At 53.7% G+C, this 20,825-nt stretch overlaps 4 protein-coding genes across 15 annotated transcripts in view; 2 read left to right on the forward strand and 2 right to left on the reverse strand.

Moving 5' to 3' along the window:
- NSD1 (nuclear receptor binding SET domain protein 1) overlaps positions 1 to 7,532 on the forward strand; it is a 147,889-nt gene extending 140,357 nt beyond the window's left edge. For 8 of the 9 annotated variants that reach the window (XM_036014391.1, XM_036014394.1, XM_028528719.2 and 5 more), the window contains one exon: positions 1,119 to 7,532. In XM_036014391.1, the coding sequence (XP_035870284.1) occupies positions 1,119 to 2,749 (1,631 nt within the window). In that variant the 3' untranslated portion in view covers positions 2,750 to 7,532. The remainder of the gene's footprint in view (positions 1 to 1,118) is intronic. The other variant, XR_004900507.1, reaches the window with a different exon arrangement.
- A 1,277-nt stretch (positions 7,533 to 8,809) lies between these two features.
- On the reverse strand, positions 8,810 to 10,878 carry RAB24 (RAB24, member RAS oncogene family). The gene is made up of 8 exons (XM_028528720.2): positions 10,386 to 10,878; positions 10,238 to 10,306; positions 9,952 to 10,030; positions 9,776 to 9,843; positions 9,591 to 9,690; positions 9,335 to 9,385; positions 9,135 to 9,197; positions 8,810 to 9,013 (listed from the first exon to the last, which is right to left on the reverse strand). The coding sequence occupies exons 1-8, from the start codon at positions 10,500 to 10,502 to the stop codon at positions 8,949 to 8,951; spliced, it is 612 nt and encodes a 203-aa protein (XP_028384521.1). The 5' UTR covers positions 10,503 to 10,878; the 3' UTR covers positions 8,810 to 8,948.
- Positions 10,879 to 10,916: 38 nt separating this feature from the next.
- On the forward strand, positions 10,917 to 14,649 carry PRELID1 (PRELI domain containing 1). The gene is made up of 5 exons (XM_028528640.2): positions 10,917 to 11,220; positions 11,806 to 12,031; positions 13,587 to 13,700; positions 13,814 to 13,892; positions 14,091 to 14,649. The coding sequence occupies exons 1-5, from the start codon at positions 11,129 to 11,131 to the stop codon at positions 14,237 to 14,239; spliced, it is 660 nt and encodes a 219-aa protein (XP_028384441.1). The 5' UTR covers positions 10,917 to 11,128; the 3' UTR covers positions 14,240 to 14,649.
- A 257-nt stretch (positions 14,650 to 14,906) lies between these two features.
- MXD3 (MAX dimerization protein 3) lies at positions 14,907 to 20,019 on the reverse strand. Of its 4 annotated transcripts, none has more exons than XM_036014397.1 (7): positions 19,813 to 20,019; positions 19,509 to 19,589; positions 19,132 to 19,237; positions 18,452 to 18,481; positions 18,210 to 18,324; positions 15,477 to 15,660; positions 14,907 to 15,401 (listed from the first exon to the last, which is right to left on the reverse strand). In XM_036014397.1, the coding sequence occupies exons 2-7, from the start codon at positions 19,576 to 19,578 to the stop codon at positions 15,289 to 15,291; spliced, it is 618 nt and encodes a 205-aa protein (XP_035870290.1). In that variant the 5' UTR covers positions 19,579 to 19,589; positions 19,813 to 20,019; the 3' UTR covers positions 14,907 to 15,288. The 4 variants fall into 4 exon arrangements, with proteins under 4 accessions (XP_035870290.1, XP_035870289.1, XP_028383826.1 ...); XM_036014396.1 differs by having other exon boundaries at positions 19,817 to 20,018; XM_028528025.2 differs by lacking the exon at positions 19,813 to 20,019 and having other exon boundaries at positions 19,509 to 19,680.
- Between the last annotated feature and the right edge of the window lie 806 nt (positions 20,020 to 20,825).

Genomic DNA, 20,825 nt, shown 5'->3' on the forward strand with positions numbered 1-20,825 from the left:
TTTTTGGTTTTTTGTTTTTGTTTTGTTTGTGGGGTTTTTTTTGGAAAAAAAAAAAGTGAAAACACTGTCCATGACAGAGCAGCTATCATGAAATGGAGGCAGAAAGATAGTACCTGAAGTTAGCTTTGGGTCTTTTTCCATTGATTCTGTATGGGCACTACAAGTAAAGTTTGTGCTAGTTTTTAAATTATTATTATTTAATTATTTCTTTTACTTTTGAAGATTTTATTTCTTTTTAGAGAGAGGGGAGAAAGGGACAAAGAGAGGGAGAGAAACATCGATCCGTTGCCTTTAGCACACCTTCAACTAGGGACCTGGTCCCACAACCCAGGCAGGTGCCCTGACCGGGAATCAAACCAACAACCTTTTGTTTTGCAGGCCAGCACTCAATCCACAGAGCCACACCAGCCAGGACTCAATTTATTGTAATTTTTTTCCATTACTGTATAGTCCCCTTACACCCGCCTTCCCGTAGTCTGCTATTTTCAAGACTTAAAATTGAGCAAAGGTATAGCTGCTTCCTCTTCCTACTTATAAGCAAATAAGTAGGAGTTTATACATAGCTGATATTTTCCTCTCAGAATTAATATTTAAAGGCTGTATAGGACAAAAAGAGTTTGCAAAAATATGAAAGTAATCTTCTCACATCCTACCTAAAAGAAGTTTTTGGTGGTTTTTCCTTGCTAGAAATAGAAAAAAAGACTTACTCTTGCTTGTATATTTAGTTGCTACTTGGTACTTGGCTGGGTTTTTGTTTTGTTTTGTTTTGATTTTGTGGGTAAAGGGGCAGACAGAGAGAGAAACATGGAGTTGTTGTTGTACTTATTTAGATATTCATTGGTTGATTCTTGTATGTGCCCTGACCGGGGATTAACTGTGCAACCTTGGCATATTGGGACAACCTCTAACCAACTAACCTACCCAGCCAGGGCCCTGTCTGTTATTTTTATAAGTGGTAGTACAGAAGAGGAGGCCAAGATCCTGGGGCCAGGGAAGCATGAGCTTTCTGCAGAACACGGCAGCTTGAAATCACTTCCTTGACCTGGTTCCAGAGCCATGACCCATCTGGTATATATGTCTTGTTTTCCTAAGCTTTTGTTTCACGTCTGTGTTTTCAGGGAAATGGGAGTGTCCTTGGCATCAGTGTGACATCTGTGGGAAGGAAGCAGCCTCCTTTTGTGAGATGTGTCCCAGCTCCTTTTGCAAGCAGCACCGGGAAGGGATGCTCTTCATCTCCAAATTGGACGGGCGCCTGTCTTGTACAGAGCATGACCCCTGTGGGCCCAACCCTCTGGAACCTGGGGAGATCCGTGAGTATGTGCCTCCCCCAGTACCACTGCCTCCAGGCCCAAGCACTCACCTGGCAGAGCAATCATCAGGAGTAGCTGCTCCGGGACCGAAGATGTCGGACAAGCCACCTGCTGAAACCAACCAGACATTGTCTCTGTCCAAAAAAGCTCCAGCAGGGACTTGTCAGAGGCAATCGCTGCCTGAAAGACCTCCTGACAGAACTGATTCCAGGCCCCAGCCTGTAGATAGGGTCCGGGCCCTTACAGGGTCAGGGACCAAACCTCAGTCCTTGGTGTGCAGCCAGAAGCCATTGGACAGGCCACCTGCAGTAGCAGGACCAAGACCCCAACTATCTGACAAATCCTCTCCAGTGACTGGCCCAAGCTCCCCACCCTCCATCAGGTCCCAACCACTGGAAAGACCACTTGGGACAGCTGATCCAAGGCTGGAAAAATCCATAGGTGCTGCCAGCCCGAGGCCCCAGTCCCTGGAGAAAACCCCAGTTCCTACTGGCTTGAGACTTCCACCAACAGACAGACTGCTAGTCACCAGCAGCCCCAAACCCCAGACTTCAGACAGGTCTCCAGACAAATCCCATGCTCCTTTGTCCCAGAGATTCCCACCTGCTGACAAAGTACTATCAGCTGTGGTGCAGACCTTGGTGGCTAAAGAAAAAGCACTGAGGCCTGTGGACCAGAACACTCAGTCAAAAAATAGAGCTGCTTTGGTGATGGATCTCATAGACCTCACTTCTCGCCAGAAGGAACGGGCAGCTTCTCCTCATGAAGTCTCACCACAGGCCGACGAGAAGATGCCAGTGTTGGAGTCCAGCTCGTGGCCTGCCAGCAAGGGTCTGGGGCAGATGCCCCGAGCTATTGAGAGAGGCAGTGTGTCAGATCCTGTCCTTCAGCCTCCTGGAAAAGCTGTGGCCCCCTTGGAGCACCCCTGGCAAGCTGTTAAGTCATTCACCCAAGCCAGACTTCTTTCTCAGTCTCCTGCCAAGGCTTTTTTGTATGAGCCAGCAACTCAGGCCTCAGGAAGAGCACCTGCAGGGGGTGAGCAGATCCTGGGGCCTCCCAGCCAAGCACTGGGCCTGATGAAGCAGGTGAAGCAGATGGCTGGAGGCCACCAACTACCTGGACTTGCTGCCAAGAGTGGACCATCCTTTAGGTCTCTTGGGAAGGCCCCACCCTCCCTCTCCGCTGAAGAGAAGAAGTTGGCAACCACAGAGCAGAGTTCCTGGGCCCTGGGAAAGGTCTCACCCGGGCCAGGGCTCTGGCCCATGGTGGCCGGACAGACACTGGCCCAGTCCTGCTGGTCCTCTGGGAGCACACAGACGATGGCGCAGACTTGCTGGTCTCTTGGAAGAGGGCAAGACCCTAAGCCAGAGCAAAGCCCATTTCCAGCTCTTAACCAGGCTCCTTCCAGTCACAAGTATGCAGAGTCAGAACAGAAATAATGCTAGTGAATGTCATGTGACCAGACCAGCTATACCCCCAGGGTTCTTGGGGGAGGGAAATATTCCGCCCCCCCCCCTCAAAAAACAGACCCCGACACTTTTCCGCTGTTATTCTTTCTTTATATCCCAGCATTCAGAATTCTGGTGACATTAGCCAGTGGGCTTGTGGCTATGTGAACCATGTATGGAAATCCAAGTGGGCCTCAGCCAAGGAGACAGACAGACTTGGGTCTCTTTCCCTCAACCTTTACACATGGTCAACTTGAAATAAAAAGTCCACTCTGGAGTCAAGCATGGGATTCAATTCCACTGGTCAGGTTGGAAGGTACAGGGGCTCTCTATTTCTCTAGCCCTGCAGACCTCCACCGAGGGCACCTGATGAACCCCTGGGAGGAACTGATAATCCATTCAAATCAGTGGTGATTTCTTGAGCATTCTCGTGTGCTAGGCCAGGTGCTAGTCACTGATAGGAGATACAGAAATAAATAAGACCTGATCCCTGTGAGCTTAATATGCCTGCCTGGGTTTCCAGGCTGTTTTCAAGAACCTTTGACCAGGAAATAATACAAAGAGTTGAGGGGCCCTGAGGCTCCAGGCTCATTTTGTAATGTTCTTTGTGGCCCCAGAGATGGTCGTGTTGAGTGTGGTTCTTCTGGCCGGGTGTGCATGTGTGCACGTGCAGATGTCTCTAGGCAGGAGGGGCTGCACAGAGGCCAGGCGGGGCTGTTGGCTGGGAAGCCACTGCTGCTTCTGTCTGGGTTGTGCAGAGTCTGAAGGTCTGTACTTGACGGAACAGCTGGTCGGGGGCTGGGCTCCACAGAGGCATGGCTTTCCCACAGTGTAAGAAGGCAACTGGCAAGCGTACCTTTTTTACCAGTTTTCCTCCTTTTACATCAACCCACCCATGCCTGTTCCCCAGACACTCAGGTGCTTTCAGATTTCAGAGTCTCGGGCAGTGGACCTAAGGAATCTCTGGCAAGCTCTGGGCTAGATCCACCACCAGCTCAGGGAGGTTGCCAGGCCCTGATGGAAAATTACTTATTTTCTGATTATTTGCTCTTCTACCTGAATGGAAGGAGTCCTCTTCTTCACTAGTGGATTCTGCCACCTTCTTCCTGAGAATTGTGCTCTATGTTGAGAGCACTTGCCTGCTGACTCAGTTCACAGGCAACCATAACCCTTCCTTTATGACTGGCAAGATGTGGCATTTAGAGAAATGTCCAGTCTAAGAGTTGACTCCTCATAACTGCTGATTATCTGTTACTGCTGCCCTGAGCTGGGGCTCAAGGGCTGGGAAATCTGTTGGTGCTACCCTGCCCTACCGTTCACCCAGCTCACTGACTGCCAACAGGAAGTGCTGTTTGGTCAGTTCCTTCCCATTCACTCACGCCTCCTTTGTCCCTAGACCAAATGTGTTTACCTCTCTGCTTTGCCAACTTAGCCAGCAGCTTTAGCCAATCAGGTCACCTGGCCCAAATGTCTCCTGACCATTCTGTCTCAGTTATGGCTTTTAACCCCTCAACAGGATTCTTTATTTTGTCCCAGTTTCCCACTAAGTTCCCTAATGAGGTTGCTCCAATCACTCTTAAGGAGGGAACAATAGTTCTTATAGAAGCATTTGCGCTTTATATAAAGATTAAAAAGAGACTTCGCTTTTATTTCCCAAAGTTTGTCTCTGGGGTTGAGACACTTGAACTCAGGCAGAGGCATAAGGCTGGGCAGGGCTGCCCCAAGTTTAGGGGCCTGTCCTTGCATCTCACTTAGACCTCGGAACCTCCTCTGTAAATTCCACCTGCCTAGTTCTCCCCTTCCATCCTATAATCTCTTCCCACATCATCAGAGAGGAAAAGCTCTTTGTTTGAAAGGAAGAGAAAACAAAGCATCTTATTTTCTTTTTAAAAAATTTTAAACCATGGAAAAGATATTTTTAAAGAAATCCACCCAGAACATTAAAGTTCATTATATTAAGTATTTATCATGTGTGAGAATAATAAGTATATATCTGCAGCTAGTAAGTCTTTTCCCTAATCTCTTAGGTTGTATGATAGGGTTTGCTCGGTGCCAGTCCTGTGCCCTTTCTTTCCCGTCATCTGTAGTCGTGATCAGAAAAAGTATCCGCACTGCACTGTTAGACTCTCCTTCACTATGTTGTGTGCTAAATTACCGTAGCTCTTTGTTTCATGAAATAAACTGTGAATTTTTTTTGTGTGTGGTGGGGGGTTGTGCAGGCTATGTAAAAATTTGTAAGTGGAGAAGTTTGATTCTGAAGCAGCTTCTCTGAAGTAGGCTTTGATAGGTAATTGACTTGACAGCCGCTCTAGAGAACTCCCACAGTTCAGGAAGGAGTGAGGGAAAGGTGAGCCATGATTGGCCACTTTGTGGTTTTGTTTTGGTCTTTTCTATTTTCCACCATTCACTGGTAACTTCCTTCCAGACCTGCCTAGGAAAACAACTTAAGAACTATGTTTGGTTTAGGGGGTAGGAGGCAGTTCTTTATCTAGATGGATGGAGTGCCAGGCTTTCCTGAGGGCCATGGAAGGAGTCTCTCAGGTTGAATGGAAACTACAGATACTGTCAGGCCCCCTGATCGCAGCAGCTGATTCTAGGTCCTTAACATCTTAACACCATGAAAGCAGTCATTGTACAATTAAGAGTAGAATCAGGACTGTTGAAAAGTGAGACTCTGGCCTGATGGTGGGAGGGAGTGACCTAGCCAGCCCTCGGGGGTCCCCTGGAGCCTGCACTGAGGCCTTTTCTCCAGGGAGTGTGAATTGGCAGTTAAAAGGAAGTCATTTCTTAGAAGTTCCTGATCTTTGTGCAGGATGATATTTTGGGTATTTGGCCAAGTGCTTGGAAATTGGAATCTCAAGAGAGTTTGCCTCTAAGCCAATTCCCCAGGAAGCCTTTCCCAGTGGGGTGCCATAGCTTCTTCCATAGACAGAACAAATACCTCTCCAAGCCCTGTTAAGTCAGGGGGAAAAAGCTTAAGGAAACTGTTAAATTCAAAGCCTCATTTGCTTCTCTTACTGAAGCTAACCCATTCTAATAACAAGATAGCTGTCACTACTACAAAAGCATACAAGTTTTTAAATGTCTGCTTCCCCCTACAGTTACTGAGTGATTTAAATCACTGTGTTGATCCTCTTCCGAACAACTACCAAATCTACATCTTTGGCATTGATGAAAATTAAGTGTATTTTCCATATCCTCTCCCCCACCCCACGGTCAGGGCATGAAGCGCACAGCAGCTCTTTCGCAGGTTTGGCAGTGTCTACTCGCTGGAGCTGGACTCCCAGGTCGCCTTGCGAGAACACAGTGGAGACGAGAAGTCTGGTCGTGGCAGCTTCCCCTGCGGAGAGGAAGTAGGGGAGCCCTACACATGGGCGTGTTCTGGCTTCGGCTTCTATGAAGCGGGTCTTCTAAGGCTTTTTGGGGGGGTGTTGCCATCTTCTTGGGATTTGTCAACCAGGAGGTCAGAATGGCCCAGTGTTGTGACCTCTCTGAGATGGAAGCAGGAAGGCGCTGCGCCGAGCCCCATTCCTGCTGAAGGACGTTTGGGCTGTTCCACGTGTGAAGACATTCCAGATCGTCTAGAGCTAGGTAGCCGCTGCATAAGGTTGGCTGTGGCCTAGAAAGCTTAGTCTCAGCTGAGCTTTCTAAGGCCAGAGTTTGCTATAGTATAAATTGAACTAAGAATAGATCGTTGCTTTGTACACTCAAAAAAAAAAAAAAAAAGTAATGATGGTGCTAATTTCCCGGTATAAATAAGCACTGCCAAGGGTTGAGGGACTGGCAACTTGAGGAACCCAGCTTCCTGTTTGGGAGGAAGAGATTTTATGTAGAACAGTTTCTTTGAGGCTCCGTTTGAGAGTAGAGGGGCAGAACCTTGTCGAAGGCTATACCCAGCCCTGGAGTGGTCCAAAGCAACGCAGAGGTGGAAGAAATGCTATGTCCAGATGAGCGTGGCCATTGAGTCTCTCAGGGCTGGCATCACCTTGTCCATGGCCTCCATCCACGCTGCCTGGAACAGGTTGGTAGAGTGCTCCAGGTGCAGGGTCTCCCTTGGTTACCCTCTGCCCCTCTCTACCCCTTCTACTCTCGTGGGAACACCTCTGTTGCTTATGAAGATTAAGGGTAATGTTTCTTAAGGAAGTGGTAGGTTTATTTTATTTAGAAGTCCACAACCTGGGAAGTGTTTCCTAACAACATAAGCAAAAAACAGCACACATGAAATTCTTAAGTGGTCCCTTTTCTAGAGCTGCTTTCTCATGACTTTCCAAAAATCAGGCTGTGGAGGGGCTTCACATGTAGCACTCTGGAAGTCAAGCAGAAGAGCTTTGTGGACAGGAGGTGTGAGCACCGGGAATAGCAGCAGAAATAGTTCTGGTGCTTTAGACTTCCACGGTAGGGGCGGAGAGCAGGTGGGCTCCAAGCCTGAGGTGGGTGCTGCCTGTGTGTGCATGTAGGTGAGTGTGTGTAGAGGATGGGTGAGTGCAGCACACAGGAGCTCGTGGAAGAGCAGATTTCTAAGTCTTGGCGAAGAAACAAGCTGACAATAGAGATCTATCTTTATATTTTTAAGAAAGGGACGTGGGGGGATCAGCTGAGGTCCATCACCTTTTCTTTTTTTTCCTTCTCCTCACCCCCATAGATTGTCAGCTATAAGTGAAACTCTTAGTGGAAAAGAGGGGAGCCCTGTGCTAGGAGTCCCCATAAACATGTACTGTAATTCTTTGTATATAGAAAAAAAATTACTGTAAAGTAAAGTTTAACTTTACTCTTATGGCCCTTACCCTGTGTTGTGTTTTGTTGTCTGTGGGGAGATGTAGCCCAGCAGGAGGGAGGACGGGTTTGTGGTGAGAGCAGGAGCCAGCCCCAAGCGAGTTCCCAGTGGACACAGTGGAGATGAGCCCCTCTTCCAAACCTCCGGGGGGGGGGGGGGGGGGCGTGGGTTTCTTCCCAGTAGTCATTAGGTGCCAGAATGTATTTCAGGAGTGTCTGGTTAGTTTCAGTCCCTACACAGGAAGCCTTCATCACCCATAAAGTAAGGATATTTTGAGGAATTGGTTTTTAAAAAGGAAGTAGAACCAAAGGACTTCCTGAGTGAGTCTGACCATCTTGGCCAACTTTAGTTCTTCAGAGGCAGGTGCTAAGCCCTGCAGAGGGCCCAGCCTAAGGTGGGAAAGCCAAGGCGAAGGGGCCAAGCCTCCATAAACGTCCTTTTTGAACAGGAAGCGTCAGCCTAGCTGACAGTTAACACCTGATCCTTCCTTCGGAAATATTTGGACCTACAATGCTTAAAGCTACACTTGAGGCAACCATGGGAGTCTGCCTCCCCGAGACCTAGTCCTGAACTTCCTGCCTCTTCAGCAGTCCTCTGGGGAAGGTACATTTTTAGTCCTAGAGTTTACTTCACAGTCCTGAACTGGGCAGTGGTTCCTTTTAGAGGTAAGAAATTGACGCCGAGTTTAGGTCCCTTTTTCAATTCTGAGTCCAAAGACCTTTGTCTTGCAGAACCTATGATTTTTCTCATTATACCACATTGCCAGATGCTGACGGGAAGCTTAGGATCTGAGCCACAGGTGTGACTCAGGCCTAGGTGTGACATGTGGTAGGACCAGTCTGAGGTAGGAGTGCTTGATCTTTGATCTCTGGACACAACTTAAGTCCCTGCCTAGCTCTTCTCAGCACCAGGAAGGAACTGTGAGCACTGCACTGTTCCAACCCCAGCCTTTGGCCCTAATAGAGTACAGGAAAGGGCTCTCGTTTCTCCATTATTTCAGCTGCAATCCTGGAGTAAAGTAACTTTAGGGCTGGGAGGAGCCTTCATACAGGAAGTGAGGCCAGCCAGCTGGCCTGAGAAAGAACTTGGAGCCTTGATACCCAACTACACAGCAGGGAAAGGGGCTGAGTGTGGTTCACAGTGCATTGATTTTATTTACAAATCAGATCCTACTTAATCTGCAGACACAAGTGCTGTTGAGGACAGAGGCCTGGAGTCCAAATCAGCCCTTCCCCTCCTGATGTCCACCAGTCCGCCCAACGCTGCATCTGTTCCACGGGCCAGCACAGGCAGGTGCCACCCTGCGGCCATGGGACTTGGGGTAGCTCACACGTGTGCCCACCCAAGCCCAGGCAAGAGCTAGGTCCAGCCCCTTGGGGAAATCCTTTAATTCCCCCAGGCCAAGTGAGTGGCGATTCAGTGATGGCAACAGCTGTAGAAGTAGGGGTTTGCCTTCTGGCTCAGATCCACGCCCTTGTCCTCTGTCAGAGAGAGAGGTGGCAGCTCAGCACCATTCTGTTGGGGGATCTGGTAACCACTGTGAAGGGGGCTAGATGCTGAGGGCCTAGAGGAAGTCTCCAGAGAGGCTAGGGAAGTACACACCTGTCATCACCTGGAAGGCGGCCACACTGACGTAATCCTCTGCCACTTTCTGGAAGAGCTCGTCTGGCAGGAAAAAGGACCATCAGTGAGGGCCCAATGCCAGCAGCCCTGGGATCACCCAGTGACAGCCCTCTAGGCTATGCTCTGTTTCGTCTGGTGCCCCCGCTGGCTCCTGCTGTGAGGCCCAGGACAGCACTCACCCACACTCTGGCCTGTCTTGCTGGATGTTTCAAAGAGCTGAGCTTTGATATCTGTAAAGAAAAATGACTAAAGCCTCATATCTGAGAACCAGGTGGACACAAAGGGGAAGTCTAGCAGTGCAGGGGCACTATTGGACCCCACAGTTGAAGAAGGCCAGAAAGCTTTCCCAGGACAACCGAGGCAGTCCCTATTTTTCATGACCCCGGTGGAGCAGCGTTTCCCTCCCCCACCCCCAGGGAGCTGAGGAGAAGCTACTGTCTGCATAGTCCTGGACGTCGTGGAAGTCCACCCGACGACGACGCCTGTCCTCCTCCAGCAGGTCACTCTTGGTGCCACACAGGTAGATCTGACAGCCCTGAGGCAGAAGACAAGGTCAGAATCACCCACAGAGACCACGAGAGCCCCAGCCCTGAGTCCTCTGGTGAGGTCTGACCACCTACCTCCTCCATGTTGCGCAGTTCCTTCACCCAGAACTTCGCCCGCTCAAAGCTGCTGCTGTCCGTGAGGTCTTGGCAGGGGGCAGGCAGGAAACAGTCAGGGTCAAGGGCTATTCTCTACGGTCAGCCTAGCGCCCACCCCTTCTGGCTTGAGGAACAGGCCAGAACCTCGCCTTTACCGTAGCAGACGATGGCAGCCTTGGCGCCCCGATAATAGATTCGACTCATAGCCTCGTAGCGCTCAGAACCTGCTGTGTCCTGAAGGGCAGGGGAAAGCTCAGCCGTGGCCCGAGTTACTGAGCTACTCCCCAAGACTGCAAATTAATACGTCCTCAAACACCCACTTTTAAACTAGGTCTAGGGAAGAGAAATGGCCTCTGTAAGGCCACAGATCAGACAAGAACAGAAGGGATCGAGCCTCCTCAGGAATGGGTTTTCCCAGAACTACCTGCCCAGGGCACTTACCCAAATACCCAAAGTCACCGTCCGGTCTCCGACAGACATCACCTTGGCCACGAAGGCGGCCCCAATGGTCTGCAACCAAGGGAAAACGATCAGAACCGCGGACGAGTGCTGGCCTCCCACCTGCGCCGGCCCCGCGAGGCGCACTCACGTTCTGGTAGGGCCCCACCAGGAAGCGGTCGTGCACGTAGCGCTCCACCAGGCTCGTCTTGCCCACGTATTCCTTGCCAAGCATCACCACCTTGACGTCCACACGCTGCCCGCTCATGCTCTCGCGGCCGCCTCACCCGCGTCAGGGCCCTGCGCCCCCGCGCCGGGTAAACGCGGATTTCCACTCGGGCAGGGAGCGCCCAAGCCTCCGTCCCTACGACTCGAGACACCACGGTGGGCTTCAGCTACAGCAGCGCCCTGCTGTTCCCCCTTCCCCCTCGGCCCCGGGCGCCGATCCTCCTCCCGAGAGCCCAGGGCCCGGGGCGGGCTGGGAGCGCGCGGGGCAGCGCCCTCAACGGCGCCGCACGCCACCGCCCAGCTTGCTCGCCGCCGGGCTCAGGCGCCGCCACAACTCGGACTCCCCACAGAGCTCGGAGTCCCCGCTAACCCGGCTCAGGCCAGCAGCTCTGCGACTCCCGCAGCGGGTGGGGTTAGAGGGCGAGGGGGCGGGACCGCGGGTCACGTGCACAGGCGCCGGAAGTGGTGGGTACTGCGCTTCTGCGCCGGAAGTGGCGGGCGGCTGGACAACTCCTCATGGCGGTGGCCGCCAGTGGAGCGCAGGGTGGTGGTGACTGAGCTGCGTGCCTGGCGGGCGTGCGCCGAGGCCCGGCCTGGTCTGCGCGTGCCCCTTGGGCTCTGCACCCCTGATGCTGCACGGGTGTTGATCCCGCTCCGGCCGGGACGATGGTGAAGTATTTCCTGGGCCAGAGCGTGCTCCGGAGTTCCTGGGACCAAGTGTTTGCTGCCTTCTGGCAGCGGTACCCGAATCCCTATAGGTACGTAGCCCGGGATATAGCAGCCTTTCCCCTCACTGTTTGAAATCGAAATATGGGGCCAGGAAGGACTCCACGTCGAGTCCGAGGTAGGGGATCGCCGGAGCCGTGGCCGTCTGTAGAGTTAGAGGACCCTGTCGGGGAAGTGGCCAAGCCTGCAGAGTGCTGGAAGGAGGCCGGGCCTGGGCGGTGGTTTACTTGAGGCCATATTCTAAAGCTCTGTCGACTCCGAGTGGCTGGCGAGACAGGAAGAGGCGGCGGCACGGCAATTGGGAGGGTTCCTGGGGATGGAATTCCCAGACGTTCTCCTACTCCTCTGCTGTGGCGCTCTCCAGCGGTGCAGTAAATCAACAAGGCCCGCCATGCTAGGAGGCCCAGGAATCCAGGTCAGCGAGGGGGCAGGAGTTGGAATTTGCCCTGGGGTAGGTTCAAAGGACTCCATCTTCAGGCCTGAGCTACAGCACAGATCACTGCAAGTTTAGGAGAAGGCCTGGCCATTCTGGGCCGGGAGGCTCCAGATGGGAACCCCAACAGGCAGTCTCTCAGGGTCAGGCTCCCGACGGTCACCGTCACTCTTGACACCTGCAGCAAACATGTCTTGACGGAAGACATAGTGCACCGGGAGGTGACCCCTGACCAGAAGCTCCTGTCTCGGAGACTCCTGACCAAGACCAACAGGATGCCCCGCTGGGCCGAGCGACTGTTTCCTGCCAATGTTGCTCACTCAGTGTACATCCTGGAGGATTCTATTGTGGACCCGCGGAACCAGACCATGACCACCTTCACCTGGAACATCAACCATGCTCGGCTGATGGTGAGACTCTCTTGGTGCCCCCAAAAAGTGGATAGAGCTCCTGATACCTGTGGCTCTGGAGTCAGTGATGCTGAAAGTGGTTTTCAAACAGTAGTCTATTGGGCCATAAGGGTGCCTTGGGTGTGCCTCATAAGGGAGAGGATCTGGGCCCCCATGGACCAGAGGAGTTACACTCTTGCATGCCTTACACAATAGAGTTCAGCCTAAGGTTTGGGGGGATATGAGGTTTCATGTATCTTTGATCTCTTCTCTTTAAATCTTGAGAACCCTGACCCAGCCAGGTAGCTCAGATGGTTATGAGTGTTGTTCCAATACACAAAGGTTGAGGGTTCGATTCCCAGTCAGAGCACATACAGGAATCAATCAGTGAGCCCCGGCCAGCATGGCTCAGTTGGTTGGAGCATCATCCCATAACTGAAAGGTTGTGGGTTCAATTCCCCATCAGTGTACATGCCTAGGTTATGGGTTTGAACCCCAGTCTGCGCATGCATGATCCCTGGTCCAGGCACGTACAGGAGGCAACCAGTTGGTGCTTCTCTCTCATATCGATGTTTCTCTCCCATTCTCCTCCTCTGAAAGCGGTCAAAAAATATCCTCTGGTGAGGATTAAAAAAAAAAACAGTGAATGCATAAATAAGTGGAATAAAAAAATGGATGTTTCTGTCTGCAAAGACATGAAACATCTTCCTGCTGGAAGGAGGCTGGGCCTGGGTAATGGTTTACTTGAGGCCGTAGTCTAAGGTTCTCTCCCTTCCTCTTTCTACTGATTTTAGGATCAGTAAATAATTTTTTTAACTTGAAACACCATGGTTTCAGGAACATTCTATAGTGTCCTCTCATGTATGAATACCCCGAAGCTTCCAGAGAACTTTCTCTCTTTCTCACCCAGTCTTCACAGTAACCCTCAGAGGTGGGAGTTCCCTCTTGTGCAAAGGAGAAAGTGAGGTGCGAAGAGGGGAAGTGTCCTGCAAGCTCACGGAGTGAGCTGGCAGCTTAGTCCACTGCTCCAGAGTCACCGGAGGCCTCGCCGCAGACTACCCGGAGGGCACTGCCTGCTTTCTAAACCACCCAGGTGGTGACCCTGCCGTAAGAGGTGGCGTCCTGGTCAGCTGTGAGACAGGTCTTTGAGGGGTTCTGTGGGGAGTGCTGGTCCCTTTTTCTTTGATAATGAGAGCTGTGACAATGGCCAGATTTCCATTTTTATTTGCATTGCCAGTGACCTGGAGAGCTGCAGCAGATAGTAGGCCAGCTAAGAACATTGCCCCCGTGTAGACATAAAGGTGCCGAACCAAATCTAGGGCCAAGGTTGAGCCGGAAGGCCCCCTGGTGATCACAAGAGGCCATTTGCCATCTAGTTTAAAGGGTCAGAAGAGATTGTAGAGACCATAATGACCTTTATGTTCTTGCTTTTCTGTAAATAAAGGTTGGGATGCAGTAAGGAATGGGTTTTCGTTTTATTGCTCTCCCTCGTAAAATGAGGCAGTGAGTCATGTTTATGAGAAGCTGGCAAAATGAAAGACTCCCACAGAGTTGTTTGGCCTGGCTCCCTGCACAGGTGGTGGAGGAGCGATGTGTTTACTGTGTGAACTCTGACAACAGCGGCTGGACCGAAATCCACCGGGAAGCTTGGGTCTCCTCTAGCTTATTTGGCGTCTCCAGAGCTGTCCAGGTGAGCAGCGGCTTGGGGGTACTGGTGTTCTGAGGCCTGGGGCATTGGGCATAGAGACTGGGCCGGAGGTCAGTGGGAAGCTCAGAACCCTCTCCCTTCTTATCTTTTGCCAGGAATTTGGTCTCGCCCGGTTCAAAAGCAACGTGACCAAGACGATGAAGGGCTTTGAGTACATCTTGGCCAAGCTGCAAGGTGAGAACCTCCCAGGCACAGGCTGGGGTCAAGTCCTAGCTGCCCTGACCGGTGTGGAGCCCAGGACTCCTCGCCTGTACCCTGGGCAAATGCCACCTTTCCGACAGGGCCTGGCTCCCCGGTGGTGATGGTTGTGGGGAGCGATTAGGTGGGTCTTCTCAGAATCCTCTGAAGCCAGCCTCCTGCCCTTTGCTGCAGGTGAGGCCCCTTCCAAAACCCTGGTTGAGACAGCCAAGGAAGCCAAGGAGAAGGCAAAAGAGACAGCACTGGCAGCTACAGAGAAGGCCAAGGACCTTGCCAGCAAGGCAGCCACGAAGCAGCAGCAGCAGCAGCAGCAGTTTGTGTAGCCAGCCCAGGCCCTTGGGCTGCAGCACGCCAGGCCACCCGCTGCACTCCTCCCTCTGCGCCCCTCTCCCTTGTGCTTTATTATTAAAAGTCAACTTCCAGCCTGATCTCCTGTCTGGGTGGTGGGTTGGGGGTGGTGTCTGTTTGGCATCTGCAGTGCACTAGATACCTTATCCATGTCTGGGCCAGGCCCGCTTCTTCCTGCATCGGCTGGCCATGGAGAGCGGGACCGTGACTTGCCCAGGGTCACAGAGGGTACAGGTGAAGGGATCGTAAATGCTAGACTGTAAGCTCCATGAGGGCAGGAACCTTCGTTTGTTTTTTTTTGTTTTTCCTCTGCTGTGTCCCGAGTACCTGGAACAATATCTAGTACATAATAGGCACTCAATAAATATTTGTTGAATTCAATCAGCCCCAGCTGTAGAGTCAGAAAGCTTTGGTTTGAATCTTGACTCCAGTGTACCCTGGCTTTGGGCCTCAGGTGAGTCCTGTCACTCAGCCTCCGCCACACCTGCAAAATGGGGCCTGCCAGCCTCTGGGCTGTGAGGGCTGAAGGGGCAGCGCAGACCCACCAGTGGTGTCGCTGGTGGCTGCTGATCTCATTTCCTCCTTCCCGTCTTGTGGCTGGGAGTTTCCCCATTTTCATCAGGCAAGACCATGGACAGGAAATTAAGAAAGAACCTTTTAATGAAAATACTGTACAGTATCTGTGGGATAAGGGCCAGGTGGCCTTGTCTAGGAAGGAATGGGGGGGGAGGGCCGAGAGGCTTCCTGCCCCCATGGGGACAGTAGAGCCAAATGCTACACAAAAAAATGCCTGGAAAGGCAGTCCAGGCCCAGGCGCCTGCACTGCGGCCCCTGGGTGGCCCCTAGGAGGGGCTCCCGCAGCCAGTGGCCAGGCAGGGGGAGCACCTGTTCCCATGCCAAGGTCCTTTTAGTTCATTCCAACAGGAGGTGACTCTGGGCAGCCCTGGAGGCTTGGGAAGGGCTCCTGTCCCGCAGAGCGGAGGAAGGGGGTCTGAGGGAAAGGCGTGCTCTGGGGCAGCGAGGGTCATAGCCAGGCGCGGCTGTGCGAGTAGCTGTGCTCCTGGCCCGCACTGAAGCCCCGAAGCAGCTCGGCCTCACCCCCGAACACCAGGCTCTCCACGTCCACTTCCAGTTCCTCTGCACAGGGACGGGTCCAGTCAGGAGACCTGGCCCACCGCCCTGCCCATCCCCCTTCTGCTTCAGGGCACTCACCTTGGTCCGAGTCGGAGCGCTCCGAGGCAAGGCCCGAGGAATCCAGGCTGTCTGCGCGCAGCCGCTCCCGCTCGCCCGCCCCCGCCGGCCCCCGGAGCCTCGCCAGCTGCCGCTGCAGGCTCTGCTGCTCACTGCGCAGCTTCTCCTTGAGCCGCCGGGCCCGCTGCTCCTGCTCCTCCAGCTTCTGCAGAGCCCGAGGGAGCAAAGGGTGGAGTCAGCTGCCCAGGGGCCCGGGCACCACCCCAGCACAGCTCCTCAGCGCCACGGCTCCTCCGTGACAGCCTGCCTGCTCCTCATGGGGCTCACTAAGCCCGGGCTCCACAGGCTTCCTCCACATCCCCCAGGAACTCAGGCCCTGCACTGCCATGTAAATGGCCTGTGCATTCTGTCTAGCTGGGTGGGGAGGGCGGACAGCACAATCTCAAAGACGTTCAGTGGTTAGTCAGGTGATGGGCAGGAGTGCCCAGTGTACCACGCAATAGGGAGGGGGTGGGGGGGCCAGTATGGACTCCAGGTGAAGGAGGCAGCCGCCTCGGGGTCCCAGCCGATCGCTGCGGTGTGGGAAGAGGCCCAACCAAGTGTAGCCAGATTACTCAGCTTCTTTGAGAGCTGGAAAGTCACATTCTTCATGTTATGTGGCCTCTTAAGTGCTGCCAACTAACTTAATTTTTAGAAAACTAGAGACTAAACAAAGGCTACCAGTTTGTAACTCTTGGTCAAGACCCTCCTAGGAACCCCAAGCTTTCTTCAGCGTTAATCTGCTCCCCCCACCTCCACCAGAGCTCTGCCAGCCCCGCACACTACGGACTGGAAGGCCAAGGGCAGTCCCACCAGAGCCCTGGGTGGGCAGGAGCCTGCAGTCCACAAGAAGGGGAGCTCGGGGAGGGGCCATTGGGACTGGGTATAGAGGGATGAGTGACAGCTGCCTAGGCGAAGAGGGGGGAGGAGAAGCAGCCAAGCAGAGGGAGACCAGGAAGAGCAACAAAAATTCGGCTTTTTGGTGGGGAATGGGGAAGAGGTGAGACTAAAAACGCAGGCCAGTGGCAAGGCTTGAGATGTGGAAGGCCTTGACTTCATTAATGGACTGAGACGGTTCTGTCACGACCCATGGAAGGTCTTCCAGCAGGAGACAGACCTAAAGAGATCTACCGCCTGCTACAAAGAACGTCCTAAGGCAAGGAAGGCCGAGGACAGCCTGGATGAGGCAAAACAGGAAGCAGGGAGTCCAGGAGGGGGTGGGTGGGGCTTTAAGGAAGGAGCGATCCCCTCCCGCCCACTGTCCCTCTAAGAACCAGGCTAGGTAGGCTCCAGGCAGGAAACCAGGGCCTCCTGTCCAGCTAGAGTGTTACTGAGCCACCATGAGGGGAATGCAGGCACCTGTGGCACAGTGTGGACAGTGTCTACACTGTGACTCATTCGCCACATGGCACACCCACCTGTGTCTGACACAGCCCTGTGCCAAGAGTAGCCCAGCAGAGCGGAGGCTCGGTAAATATCGGGTTGGCCAAAAAGTCTGTTTGCTTTTTTTCCATACAGTGGCTTTAGTAGCACTTAGTTTTCCTTAACTCCTTTCGAAACAATTTTGTTAGATTGTATTGTGACAGCTGTCATATCAGTATGCACTACAAAAAAAAAAAACTTACCAAATTGGTGACTTTTTGTGTAGCCATTTTAATATTGAAGATGAAAGAAAATATGCAACATTTTTGACATATTATGTTTTACTATTTCTAGAAAGGTAAAAACCCAGTTGAAATGAAAAAAATATTTGTGCAGTGTATGAAGAATGTGCTGTGACTGATCAAATGTGTCAAAAGTGGTTTGTGAAGTTTCAGGCTGCAGATTTTGCGGTGGACAATGCTCCACAGTCGGGTACTGCAGTTGAAGTTGACAGTGATCAAATTAAGACACTAACTGAGAACAATCAACGTTGTATGACACAGGAGATTGCCAACATACTCAAAAGATCCAAATCAATAAAGTTATTGGTGAAGATGAAAAGTATGTCTTTTATTTTACAGAAAAAAATTAAACAGACTTTTTGGCCAACCCAATATACTTGTTGAAGGAAAGCCTGCAACTCAGGGCACCTGGGCCTGGATTCTGCCTCTGCCTCTCAGATGCCCCACTGCACCTCCATTTCTTTGTCAGAAGAACCAGGAGGGCAGGAAAGATCTCTGGGGATGCCTGAGGCTTTGAGTTAGCACACCCCAGTCATGTCCACCAGGGGGCAGCAACGAGGGCCTTGAGAATAAGGTGATGGCCATCCTCTCAGTCCTTTCCCTGTCCTGGCCTCTAGAGCTGCCTCCCAAGGAGGCTTCATGACAGACTGCTCAGAACAGGAGGACTTGAAGGATGGGAGAGAGGAAGATCGAGGACCAGCCCTCCACAGTCTTAGGGGCCCTTTCACATGATCCATCACATTATCTTCAGCAGGCACGCCCCCCATACGGAGGAGGAAAGGAAGTCCAGAGAAGCCAACTGCCTGGCCCAGAGCCTCACAGCTGGAATAGAAGCAATGGCTGTAATAACAACACTGAACACGTACTGGACAAATGCTGAAGCTTGAGCATCAGAACAATTCTTGAGTTATTTTTTTGCTTCTCTTCCCATTTAATAAATTTGGAAACTAAAAGTACAGTGGGCCTCTCTCCATGGTTTCCCCCAGCAACTCCCTCCTACACCTCTCACGTGTCTGGCAAACTGGCTCCAGGGTGCAGGGTAGCCCCTCACCTGGATGTGCATCCTGGCCCTGCGCAGAAGGCTCAGTGTGGTGTAGCGGGCACAGTCAGCCCCCAGGGGCATCTGCTGCTTCAGCTGCTCCAGGCACCGCTTCAGCTGGGCCCTCCTGCAGGGGAAGGGGTCTGGAGGGCAGTGCCAGCCCAGCCTTGCTAGCCAGAGGGCTGACAGGGGAGGAAAGGCCAGAGGGAGGCAGTTCCTGGACCCAGTGCTGTCCAGGCATGGCTGGGACTCACCTGCGCTTCTCCAGCTCGTTGTGCACAGACCTGCCAATGCCAGGGAGGATGGGGTGAGCAGGCGTCAGCTGGTGCCCACATCCTCAGTCCCAGGCTCCCGGGGGCTCAAAATGCACTACGGATCTCTATTCCAAACTAGCTCAGTATGGCAACCATGTGCCTCAGGCCCCTGAATTGCCAGGTGGAGGCAGAGATGCATGGGTGGGTTGGGGGGAGGTGCAAATGCTGTGAGAGGCCTGTTTAGGGAGCTGTGGAGCCCAAAGACCCCTACCAGTAGTCAGGAAGGGCTTCCTAAACAGAGGTGACAGTTGAGCAGAGCCAGAAACACAAGTTACCCAAAGTGGGTAGTGGAGGGAGACACACTCCAGTTGGAGGGAATGGCGTGTGTAAAGGGTGGAGACAAGCAGAGAAGAGGAAACAGTGGTGTGATGTGTGGAGCGCAGGAGTGTGGGCAGAAGTGGGGCACAGAGCTGGCACTGTGATGGGTGCTCAAGGACTAGTGCCTGAATGAAGAGAGGATATGTGTTTGGGGATGGGGAGATGGCAAGAGGGGTCTGAATGTCTCCAGAGTAGGGTACCTGGCCCAGAAGATGCAAGCAACAAGGAGGAAGTGGGCTGAGGAGGGGTCTGAAAGGGAGAGTGCCCATCCCCCGCTCCCTGTTGCCCCTGGCCCTCCTCACCGCCCACTGTCCAGCGCGCCAGGAGCTTGGGGGGATCGCTTCCTTTTCCTGTGGCCCGGGCCCGGACTTCTGTGCGGGCACAGGGACGCGTATCCGTGCTCAGCCTCTGCCAGAGACAGCCCCCGTCCGCGTCAGGATGGAGTTGGTCCGAGCGCGCGCCCCTGGCACGGCACGATCAGGGAGGGGCTTTTCGCGCCAGGGCCATTTTCCCAACACCTCCCAGCCCGACTGCAGACCCCTCTCCAGTCGAAGACGGGAGTGCCACGGGGCTGCTGCCTTAAAGCCAAGTATGCATCCTGCAAGTTGGGAGCAAAGTCCAACCGAGGCCTGTGTCAGCAAGGTCGTCGCCTGGAGTCCAGCCAAGGGTTTTGCCTCACCTCTCTCGCGGCGTTCCAGGAACTCGGCTGCTTGCAGCAAGACCTGGATGTTGCTGGCCACGGGTTCCATGTTGGCGACAGCTGGCGGCGGGCGAGCCGGAGTTGAGGGCCGCAGAAGCAGCAGCACCACTTTTGTTACAATGTAACTGACACGGTGCCACAAACACAGGCGCCCGGCCCCGCCCCCTGGATGCCCCGCCCACAGGATGGCCCGGCTCTTGGCCCCGCCCCTCTAGAACCCGCCCCAGATCGCAGCCCAGCCCCCCCAGCCGCCCGCCCCCTCGGACCCCTGCGGTGTCTGTACCTACATCAGCTCTAGGTCCGGCCCTCGGGCAAACCCCAGTCTGAGGGTTGGTGTATCTTGCTCGCTTTGGTCAGCGACCCCGCGATGGCAGGGAGGTGCCTCTGGACCTCAGTTTCCAGCCCGTGCGGACAGCTAGGGCGCCACACAGAGAGCCGAGCTCCGGGGGCCTGTAGTCTCCGGAGGCCCCGGGACTCGCAGCTGCACGTGGGCGCCGCGGGGGCAGGGAAGGTGAGCGCCGTTGCCCATTGGCGGGTCGCCTCCTGCGGCTCGCTGTCGTCACCTTTGGGGCGGGGCGGGGGAACCTCTGAGGCACTATTGGCTGCACGCGGCTCCGCCCTCTCTCGCTGCTGGTCTACCCTTTCGGGCGGGAAAAGGAGCAGGTTTCAAATTTGAAAACCAGGGCGGTGGGGGCGGGGCTGAGCGGGAACCGGCCGTAGTGCGCAGGCGCCCGGGGTCCCGCTCTGCGTCCGGGAGCCTGTGCCCAGGTCCACCGGCTGTCAGCCCCCGTGATCCCGGCTGGGCTTCCCTATTGTGGCGAAGGGGGAGCTTCTCCTCCTTACCTGCCCTGAAGCTAGTGTCGCTAGGAAACGTCAGCAGGGTACCGAGGGAAGTAGGCAAACTGGCCTGCTGGAGAGTCCTGGGCCCTGAAGCTGTTGGAGTTGGGCTCCTCTCCTGTCACCAGTGCTTCTCAGCTCTGTGACTGTGGAAGTGACCTCCCTCCTGTAAGCTCTGGAATCCCTGCAACAACAGCGTTGTTGCAGGACCAGAGCCCACGCCCATGAGCTGCCCAGGAGGTAGGAGCTGCTGATTTCCTCGCCCCCAGGGACCACCAGAAGCGGGATTCTTCTGCCTCCAGAGCCCCTGGTTACATCCTAGCTCCCCCAAGGAGTAGCTACAGTGACGTTGAGGGGCAGCAGCAGTAGAAGCAGGTGTGGCCACACCTGTGGGCACAATTTTACTGGGAAGAAGACCTGTCCCCAGAGCCGGTCTGCCTAGGGGGGCTGGCAGTGTGT

This window comes from Phyllostomus discolor, chromosome 13, assembly GCF_004126475.2.
Source record: "Phyllostomus discolor isolate MPI-MPIP mPhyDis1 chromosome 13, mPhyDis1.pri.v3, whole genome shotgun sequence".
NCBI classification, from domain to species: Eukaryota; Metazoa; Chordata; class Mammalia; order Chiroptera; family Phyllostomidae; genus Phyllostomus; species Phyllostomus discolor.